We start from the raw sequence: 11516 nt of genomic DNA, 5'->3' as shown, positions 1-11516 counted from the left end.
GAAGCCTAACTATAAATATCTCTATAGAACAGGTAGTTAGCCACTTGATGTAGAATGGGCCATTCTAGGACACAGCAAAGGCTACAGTAGCCCAAGGTCCTTGTCACTGTCTTGTATACTCAGTAGTGGGCTGAGGCTAAATATCGAAACCAGCAGACTAGCTCTTTCTAGAGTGGGGGTGGGTAGAAATGTACAAAAAACACAGCCTGCATATTTTCCTTTCCTTCTATAAGGAGACAGACTATGATTTTTTTTAGCCACTAAATAGACACAAGTATATGATGAGGCAATTGGCAGTCTTCCACAAATGTCAACGGACAGGTGAATACCGCCTTCTAATTGATATATAGTAGGAGACGCTGTATAAAAGAAAGGAAGACCTTGTACATTTCAGAGACAAATAGACTGCTCATTCCTAACTGGCAAAGCCACATGATTTTGAATTCATCAGCATCTATAAACCATGGCAATAACACTCTGAGACATCATTAGGACTTGGAGAATAGACTGGACCAAGCTGAAATGCACAAATGACTCCAAGCATACTTCAGGCTGAAACCTCTCACTGCTGAAATGAAGACCTCAAAGGCAATAACGACGACATCACAATATACATAAATCAAGAACTGCATGTGGGTTTATTTTACACTTGAGGAAACAGTGGATTTAATTGTGTAAACCAAAAAAAAATGTACTGTACAATATTAATGATAAAACATCAAAATGTATAATTCATAGTGCATTGCTTGCTTTATTTTTATTTATTTATTTTGTCAAATAGTTCCTTTGAGTACATGCATCTGGGAAGATGCAGGTGCCAGTAAAATTTCTCTATTTAACTCAAGCTGCAAGGAACTAAATTTTATTCAAAAAGGTGTGGTTTTACATTATATACACAGAAATCGAATATAAAATGACAATATAAAAAGTTAAAAGAGAAAGCACATAGCCAGAAGGTACAAAGGAAGTGAACAGTTTAAAATGGTACGGTATGTAACATATACTTCCCCCCCACCCTAAGCTGATGCTGGCAATTTACAAGGAACTGAATCCAACACTTGCCCCGTTTGTTATTTTGCTTTCATGTACCAATGCAGCACACCATAGAAAGTTCAGCTTGTACCAAAGCTTACATTTGTAAATAACTATAAACTGCAGTATTTTACAGGGGGTGGGGAAGAAAAAGCTTTTTTACATTTTTTTTTTAAATAGCCTGCATACTACTACTTCTTCTTCTTCTTTTTGGCCAACCAAGTGACAATATTCAGCATCCAGAGGGTTTGGGCATAGTTGCAACTGGGTTTGTTATTTTTAATTTTCTTAAACATGGTTGTGGTTTTGTAACCCCTTGAGCACTAGATAGCTTTTCACCATCTTCAAAGAACTGCATGCATCTTTTCTTCACAAATTGGATCTGCAGCTTTGTTTTCTAAAAGCTTATTTTTACATGTAAAATTAAATTTGTTTTGTGACATGACATAGTTTGATTAGGATGAAACAACTTTTTAAAAGCAAAACCAAAAAAAGATCTTTTGGGAAAGGCACAGAAATGCTATTACAGTCCTCAGAGGGTTAAAAAATTGACACTACAGGGTTCTGTGACCTTTATCGTCATGGCAACTTTGTAATTTTAGGATGTCTTTTTATTATTGTTCTTTGTGTCTTTCTTTACTGTTAAATTAACCTCTCTCAATAGTGTCGCCTGCTATATTCTACAAAAGTTAGCTTAACATCAAGGACAGATGTTGAAAATAAAGGTCAGACTTTGACTCACAGAAAAAAAAGATTTAAAAAAAACATGCACAGATCAGACAAAGAGCTTATAAATATAACTACAAAATGTATGTAAGAAAAACCAAGGTCCAGATAGGCAGTTCAGCAACAAAAGTAAGACTGATTTCAGAGGCTCAGATCAGGCCTAGTGCAGTACTATGAAGTTTAGTGCAATGTTCCTGTGGTCACTTGCATACCTGGCTGCTTACCTGGACGCTAATGTTTTTCTAACTCAGTCACATAGATCAGATGGTCCTCGGGGGACTTGCCGTGTGTTTTACTAAGGTGCAGTTTTACTGCATGCTTGCTTGCAAAAGTTCGGTTACAGAGCTTACATTGGAATGTGGAGCCTGAGTCCTCCTCAGCAATTCCAAGTGAGCCTAGAGTTTTATTTGCAAGGACTTTTGAAACATTCTGCTGTTCTTGGATCTGATTTAGTGGCAATTTGGACAGGTCCTTCAAGCTGAACCCTAAATGTGTCTCCAAGTGACTTATATATGTAGAAGCAGTCCTGAATTGTGAGGCACAATCATTGCAAAAGAAAACAGGATGTCCTGTATCGAGATTCTTTAAAAACTTAGTTCCACCTGTCCTTCTTAACTGATACTTCACATTGGCCAACCAGTGGCTAATTGTGGTCATGGAAAGACCAGTAAACTTAGAGATATGCACCCGCTCTTGTGGGCCAAGGTCCGACATAATATATTTGCCTTCAGGGGTCTCCCTCAAGCTAGATGCAAACTGGGCTTGAAGGATGAGAAGATGCTGAGGGTTCCAATTGGACTGCCTACCTTTCCTCTTATGTACTGGTGACAGTTCATCCAAAGCCTCTTCAAAGCTGCTTCCATCTGCGTCAGATTTTTCCGACACAGAAGACGGAGTTGAAGACTTGGGAGTCAAGCGCCCTGTGAGGTTCTTTACCATGTCAGAAATATCCATTAGGGCACTCTCCCTTAGAGGAGATGAGATGGAGTCAGTCACACTGGGAACCAGAGGTTTGTTTTTGGACTTTGTTAAATCAATAGGCTGATCACTGTTCTCATAATAGTACCGGTCAATAGTGTCAATATGCTTGGCCGGAGTTGTTGGGTAAATAGGTTTGTCCAACATACTGTTGCTAATTTTATACAACATGGCCAAAGGGTCCAGAGAAGGACTTACAGGATTAGAAACTTTGCCTAAGTGGGTATTCATGATGGATTGTAAAGCACTCAATGGGTTAATGAAAGATGGCTCAGGTGAATGGTCTGTGATGATGCCTAAATTATTACAGCCATTTGTGACTTTTGCTTTAGGTGGTTCAGTGCCATTAAGGGTATGAGGATCTGCTGAGCTATCCTTTTTGATCTTCTGAACTTCTTCTAGATTCTTTTTCTGCTGCTGCTGCTTAATGGTTTCCTCTGATTTTGGGAAGTCTTTGTTCTCTTTAGCAGCAGGTGACAATGGCTTAACCGGAGAACATTTTTCTTTCTCTGCAGGTTTGTCTTCCTTTTTAATATTGATTTTGCCTGTGACCTTCTCCACTAGTTCTTCCATTGCAGAAACATTGCTTTTGTGAGGTGGAGGTGTTAAGTTACCTGGGGAATGGATCAGTGCACTGTGCTCCGAAGACAATGATTTTACACTGCTGGCATAAGAGGGCTGCATTTGAACACTCTGCACAGTTGGCTGAATGGGTTTAACAGTTCCTGGAAGCTGGTACGCTGCATGAATGCTGGGATAGCCCCCCCAAGAAGGAGCTCCATTCTGAGCCTTACTGATAGCTGTTGTCACGGTATTTTCCAAGGATTTCAGTATATCTATCCCACCTTTAGGACTTTCATCTAGATCCTCCTCTCTGAGGTACTGATATACAGCTGTTGGCTCAAACTTTTCTGTAGTGTCTTCGTTCTCTTCTTTAATTTTTTTGTCTGTTTCAGCAATGATCACTTTTTCTTTTTCCAAGTCCTTCTTCTCCTCAGAACTTGTAGATCCAGCTGGAGATTCAGGCTGCTTTTTAACATTTGCAGCTGGTAATCTTGTGTGAGTGGTAGGTGGCAAAGGTATGGATTGTATCTTCTCCTCTACCACAGGATCCAACACTAGCTGTTTTCCCTTTTTGGAGGCAGAATTAGTAACTTTCAAAAAATGTCCGGTGACCATCATATGAGCAGTAAGCTGCTGCAAAGTATCATGAGAACTGCCACATTCCATGCATTTCAATATCTGGGCTTTGCGGGCCTCAAACTGCCAAGTGTAGCTAGCACCATTTTGATATCCATAGCGGTTGTTTGGAGTCACATAGGGGTTGGCAGTTTTCTGATCCTTTGCTGCTTCACAAAGAGTAGTCTCTGAAGTGATCGCTGTTGGCTCAGGTGAGCAAGGTGAAGCTAAGTCCTGAAGTGCTCGTTTTTTGGTAGAAGGCACCAGTTTGGTGATGGCTGGTACTGGTTCCTTCAGAGGCACTTTCTGGTAATGTTTTGTTTTTATCATATGGACACTCAAGTCTTGCAAAGATTCAAAAGAATGACCACAATACATGCACTTTAGCACTTTTTGGGCATCCTCTTTGCCTTCCATTTCCATAAGTGATCGCTTTCTAGGCTTTGACCACCGTTTGGTCTTTTCAGAGTCTTTATCTCTGTTGTCATCCCGGTAATGTCCTGTTTCGTTCATGTGCACTGTTAGTTCCACCAACGTGTCATACGCTGCACTGCAGTCTTTGCATCGAAACTTACTGGCACCGGTGAACACAGAACCATACAGTTTATTGTTTTGCCGGTAAAGCTGTACTGTGCTGAATAGACTGGGTTCTGGGAGAAGTCCGTACGATGAGGTTTGCTGCAGAGTTTTGGCCAGTGCCGCCTGATGCCAGTCATAACCTGAGCCACCACTGTTACTGTTACTAGTGCTACTGATACTGGTACTGGTACTAGTACTTATACTGGTACCAGCATTGGTACTGGTACTTGGGATGTTGATACTAGAGTTGCTATTAGTGGTGTTTTCCTTCGGGCTGGTTTCACCACTCTTTGATTTTTTTAAATCCAAAGCTAAACTGGACCAGCAAGACTCTGATAGTAAATTTGCATATACAGCTTTAATTTGTGCCAAGCTGTCCTGTGGGTAGGGAGCATTGTCTGAGCACTGATGATCTTCTCCTTCTTCTTTGGAGGACGTGTTTTTGAAATGAGCCAGCTGGTCACTGTTTTCACTAAATGGTGACCCATAACCCGCATCCTGATTTGTTGCCGTGCTGACTGGGGAGTTCTGGTAACTCTGAGCCTCTTTGATCTCTGTTTCTTCATTGCACATATAATCGTTTTCCTGGATGTCCAGAGGTAGCCCATCGTCCTCCACACTTTCTTCATCTATTTCTGCTGCTTTCAGTTCTTCCTCAGGAACATATGCTGAAAAAGAAAAGAAAAGAAGCTTTAGAATATACATTTCTTTTTCAGCACCGTCACTAGTTCAACAGCAATCTTAACTTGTGGTTTCCATTTCCCTTTCACCTGTCTCTTCCTGACTGTTACCAACTGTTTTTATTAAGCACCAATATTGATTGGGTTTTTTAATATTTATTTTACTATTTACTGTTTATTTTACTATTGTAAAGTTAGATTTTTAAACTATTTAGTATGATATAACCCACCCTGAGCCCTGCTGTAGAGGGAAGAGGAGGCTAGAAACCAAAAGATTGAACTTTAAAAACACCTCTCCCCATTTTGAGATCACTAAGAACACACATCCGGCTTTAGCAGATGCAAACCTCCTCCAATCATTTATTGCCATACTCTTTAAGGAAAAAGGCAATATAATTGCTTGATTCCAAATTACAGCATATACTAGTAAAAATTAAGCAGGATCAAATCCAGCCAATTTACCTTAAAAAGCTATCATTAGCTGATCCATACATCCAGCTTTAGTATTACTCATTTATCATGTTTTTGAATGGATAATCTCAAACAAGGCCACCCAATGAGGTTTAGACATGAGCCAGATCTCCCCAGTCCAAGTTCAGTACTCTATCCACCACAGTACTGAGAGTTAAAAGAGAAAAATGATAATATTTAAAGTAGGGTAGAACAAATTTATCTTGGGACTCTTATTTGCTTATTATTATTAGATCTTACATTCAACTATATTATTTCTACAGCAACGTTGTTTGGTTTTATTTACTTCATTTATGCCCTGCTTTTCTCTCCACTGAAAGGGCAAAGTGGCTTACATTGTTTCCTGCTCCTTCATTTTATCTGCACAAGAGCCCTGTGAGGTTGGCTAGATTGTAACTGGCCCAAGAACACCCAGCAAGATTCTATGGCAGAGTGGAGATTTGAACTGGAGTCTCTCAGAGACTAGTCTGATACTCTAACTACTATGTTTCAGTTTCAGTTTTATTTATTTATTATTTATTTATTATTTTTATTTATATCCCGCCCTCCCCGCCGGAGCAGGCTCAGGGCGGCTAACAACATGATTCATACATTGATTCTACAAAATTGAATAAAACTACGTCCATGACCAGATCCAACTGCTATAACTACTATGCCATGCAAAATACATTACATATTTACTTCTTCTTTTTTTTTGCATTGATTACACATCAAGAAGTTAATTAAAACTTTGAAGGTAAACTGTGAACAATGAGTCCCCAGGCTGAAAGACTGAAATGGTCTCACATAAGATACATCAACTTAGGGTTGCAAGCTCTAGGCTAGGAAATTCCTGAGATTTGGGGGTGGAGCCTGGGGAGGGCAAGGCTTGGGAAGATACTTCAGTGGGTCTAACAACATAGAGTCTATCCTCCAAAGCAGCCATTTTCTCCATAAGAACTGATCTCCATCATCTGGAAGTTAGCTATAATTCCAGGAAATCTCCAGCCTCCACCTGCAGTTTGGCAATATTAGCATTAAATGATGGAGAGTTCTTTTGCCTTTTCCATCTGTTAGGCCAACATCATAAATTCAAGCAAAAACACCTAATGTGTAGTCAGATGCAAACAGCATTAAAGGTGCCTGTGTGGATGCAATTATATCATACTTAAAGAAAAATTAAAGATGGAGTCCTTAGACCAAGTTGTAAGATGCACAGGGGGGCAACTAAATCCAGCACTGGTATAACACAGTGGCATAGGACCCAGCTGAAGCCATGCTGGTGTAAAGACATAAGGGCTAACAACTAGGAGGATCAGGTACATTCTGGAGACAAGATCTACGGTAGTATTCTAAGGTCTGTGGTCACACATCTCACTCCCTGGTGCTGATGAAAACACTATAAACCTCACCCAGCACACCTAGAGAAGTTCTGTAGTTTGTTGCAAACTGATCTGGGCACTTCTCTCACACACAATATGCTGGTGAATTCAGTTGCTGACAGCACCATCTTCATTCATTCATTCACTCACTCATTCATAGACTTTTATTGACATATCAAACAGCAGCTTGGTGGAAACTGTAAAATATGGTGGAAAAAAAAGAAATAGGGTAAACATTGAAAGAATTTGGCTGTTGGTGTTCTGTGGTGAATTAAAGTTATTTCCTAGCTCTTGACTTTTAATAGTCTGTATCACTTTAAACTTATTTTAAGCACAAAGTGCATTCAAATTAAAGATGGTAATTTGAACAAAAATTCTCACCCTAATATCGAATTTTGCTTCTTACTAAACTATGACATAGATACCATGTAAGGATTCTGAAAGATCAATTGATAGATAAAAATAAAATAAAAAGATGAATATATAAAAGTGACAGGCATAAAGCATGCTAGTACATATCCAATTTGATTATTAGCTTACAGTAAACATCAAACTTTCCTATTGTGTTGCCACCTGGTAAAACGATGTAATCTTACCAAATTACGTGTTTATCGGGATCAAACTATTTTTTTAAAAAAAAACCTAACAAATGTGATATTCATGAGCAGATGGTCACTATCTCAAAATACATTTATTCCAAGAGCCCAATTCACAGAAGTAGCTTAAATGCACCTAACTGATAAATACACATTTTCACTGTGTAGTAAAAAATCATTCTTGCACGTAGTCATCAGCTTTCTAAAAGCTGAAAAATCGCCTTAAGTTTGCTACTATTGGAGATGTGGTAGAAAACAACATGATGTGAGGAGCCTACAATAAGGAAAATATTTTACAGTTTACAAAACATGGACAACTATTTTAAAGGAATATTTGCACACAAAACATAATTTCTATTTGGATATGTTTCTCAAGACTGACCCGCCTTGGTCTGAGAGATTTGTTTCCCTGTCTCTAGCCTGAGACCCTAGTAAAAGGCTCTTCATGATAGCATTGCCAAGTTTACCCTGGGCTTCCCCCAGTAACTCACAGCAACACATTTTAACACTTTTGCTATTGTTGAACATAATAGTTCAGATTCAGGATTTTAGTAACATTTGTAGTGAGAATAACACATAATATTTCAAAATGTTAGTGCATTTCTTTAAGACTGAGAATTTACTGGAATAGAAGATAGAGAAATATATAGAATTTTTTAAAACCCTATTAATTCAAAGCTATTTTACTCCACAATTGCTTCAACGCGCAACAATACTCTCTATCAATAAAAGGAATGTTTGCATTTAATTACTACTTTATATCCCTGCTAGAGAGGTCAACTGATTATTTAATTTTGTAATAAAACATTTCTGCCCACACTTTCTGTATTATTATAGCTCTTTTTAAAAAATGATGCAAGATTAAATGTACATCTTGTAATCACAGAGAAATATTTAGACCAAGCACTGACTTCAAGAAGGCTAAAAATGTGGTTGCAACAACCTACTATACTGCATAATACAAACAAACTCTTTTGTCTTCCTCTCTGTAATTTTTCGGGAAGGAAATCCAACAAATTCTAGTTATAGAAAAAGAAGTAACTGGGGACTGATGATGAATTATTTTTTTATTTTTTTCTATTATCTTGTTAAAATTTGTGCCCATATGATATGCCTTCTGGATCACGCTTGTTTCCCCATACATGTGCTGTCATCTTTGAACAGCATTAAAATTTGTGCATTCTAATGCAAGTGGACATGAGGCACAATATATCGTATGTATTAGTAGTAAAGCACACTGCTTCAGTGAGAAGGTGTACTCTGTAAATAATAGCCCATTGTCTGAGAAGTCAGAAGCCAGAGGGATAATGATAACATGTGTGTATATTTGATCTTGTACACAAAATATACCAATATCGTTTCATTATCTATTTCATGGGGAAAATACTTATATTTATCTTCACCTTAAATTATATTGCAGATAATTCTGATATATTTTGTAGGTAAGTAGACATCTAGACATATTTTCCACAATTATTTTTGAAAAAGAGAAAACAATGGCCACTTTATGTGAATTCAATGGATAATCACTAAAATCAACAGAAAAAAATTACAATCAATTTCAACCAACTACATATTCTTCCCTTCTTGTTCTTAATTACTGCTCAGTTTAATGAGATTAATTTTTATGAAACATCAATGGCATGTGATTAGGAGTTATTGAGGACAACTGCTAAAGCTTTAAAAATTTCAATATTGTAACTAAGCATGTGCACAGAAGTACATACATTTCTGCCTGATTTCTGCTGCAGCCTACTAAACTCTAGACAGCCATTTCCATGAAACTCAAATAACTGCAGTTTTCAAGAGAAGGGCCTGAGCCTGTTTGGCCACCCAGTAAAATGGATACAGAAGCACCTGACATTTTCCTTGATCTATCCTACATCTGTACTCCTGTGCAATTTCATATGGCATCTATGCAAAAAACGCATGTTGTCTGAATATTTATTTAGCACCACACAGATACTAACAACTTCCTTTGCCACAAGAATCTCCAATATATATTACCACTAACCAGTCAACTACTGCCAAGTTCCAGGCTGAAAGATGCTCTTCCTATATATGAAATAGGATTGTCAGTCTCCAGGTGAGGCCTGGAGGTTTCCCGCTTTTACAACTGATCTACACCTGGCAGAGGTCAGATCAGTTCCCTGGAGAAAATGGCTGCTTTGAAGGGTTATCTCTATGGCATTGTATCATGCTGAGGCCCCTCCCCTCCCCAAACCCTGCTCTCTCCTGGATCTATCCCTAAAGTCTCTATGTGTTTTCCAACAAAGACCTGGCAACTCTAATATAAAAAGTATTTGGATCATAAGAAATTCCCATCTCTGCAGAGATAATAAATTATAGTTGTTTATCTAAACGCATGTATACACACAATATAGATATGGCAAAAAAGTTCCAGAATTATTATGAAATTAAAATCAGTATTCATAATGTCAAAGTCTTTCTCTTTCTTTCTCTCCCTCTGCACAGACATACACACTAACACTTTTGCAAAGCAGCTAAATCCATTAATATAAAACCTAGAATCTAAAGTCCTGTGAAATACAAGTAGCTACATTTCATCCAATTTAACTACATTGACCTTAAGGCTAACACACTGGCCTAAATCCAAGTATTCCAGGTACTTCATAGTTGTGGATTAGGTTCTGGACTGATGAATTTTGTGGATTTAGGATATGTTTAAGCATGTGCTTTCATAATATACATCAAGAAAGAAAGAAAAACGTAACTAGAAAAAGTATAAATACATAAGTAAATAAGGTGACCTCCGTATTGACAATGAATGCTAAAACGAATCAGCTTGTAAATAATTGTGTGTGCACACATGAACGTCCAACTGTCAGTGTTAATTACAGTTTCTGCAAGAACAACATCAGTAGATTTTGTGCATAATGAAGCTGAATGACAAATCCTTAAAATAAAATACTTCTCACCTTTCCCTCCACCCTCTGAATCTTTTAGGGCTATTAGCCAATACTTATAAATTGAGATGTGAAAAGCATGTATACTGGTATATTTTCAGAGAGATTCTAATGAGAGAAATGTTCTGGCTTTTCCTCTGATAAACCATATATTCAAACATTTCCCTTGGAGTCAGGATCACTATGGAGAGATGCAGATGAATCAGTCCATCCGCCAACCTACTTTGTCAAGAATATTTTATTGAAATGTTCATTTTCATCCCTGCTGGCAACATTAGAATGGAAGTATTTAACCTGTTTCCATTACTTATACAAATTACCATTATAGGGTAGGACAGATGTTAGAATCATGCCACACAACTAACTGCCATACATTCTTTACATAGAGAATAATAAGAGAGAAAGCTGTTAGAGCATGTTATCCAGCATCAATAATGTTCTCTCTGCCACCAGATTCATTAACTTCCAGCATCACTTTCTTTCTGTGCTCCAGCTCTTCCCGAGCTTATTTAATTTATTTTAATTTTTTTGATCAGGTGCTCTAAGTTAATGGGTGAAGGAAATAAAAGAGGGGGGCAAAGGGAGCCATAAAATCCAACATCTTGTTGAAAATGTTATTTCTCTAACAGGGATGATGAAAGGGAAGTCAGTTAACATGCTGGTATTCAAAAGCAGTTGTCACTTCAGATAGTGGATGGCACAACTCACCTAGACAGGTGACACTTTGGTTGAGCAAAGGGTTGCTGCATTATTGAGAGCACCAGAGATCAGGATGACAAAGATTCTAGGCCCAGGTTGCCTGGGGCTCCTTGAGAAGTGAAATCAGCAGGCGCCAGGATTTCAGGCTCCATTTGCATCACAGCCTCTATTTGCATAATCTCCCATTTTTATTTTTTAAAAAAATCTCAGGTAGCACCCCTGGCAGACACCTCTGGCTGAGACCTTGGTGAGCCTCTTACAGTAAGAGGAGACAGCGCTGCATTAAAA

General features: G+C 38.2%; 1 protein-coding gene across 1 annotated transcript in view; it reads right to left on the bottom strand.

Moving 5' to 3' along the window:
• Positions 1-615: 615 nt before the first annotated feature.
• TSHZ1 (teashirt zinc finger homeobox 1) overlaps positions 616-11516 on the bottom strand; it is a 102042-nt gene continuing 91141 nt past the window's right edge. The window contains exon 2 of the mRNA XM_060244082.1: positions 616-5162. Coding sequence (XP_060100065.1) covers positions 1990-5162 — 3173 coding nt within the window. The 3' untranslated portion in view covers positions 616-1989. The remainder of the gene's footprint in view (positions 5163-11516) is intronic.

This window comes from Heteronotia binoei, chromosome 7 (genome assembly GCF_032191835.1).
Source record: "Heteronotia binoei isolate CCM8104 ecotype False Entrance Well chromosome 7, APGP_CSIRO_Hbin_v1, whole genome shotgun sequence".
Classification (NCBI taxonomy): domain Eukaryota; kingdom Metazoa; phylum Chordata; class Lepidosauria; order Squamata; family Gekkonidae; genus Heteronotia; species Heteronotia binoei.
This window is presented reverse-complemented; position numbering and strand designations above follow the sequence as displayed.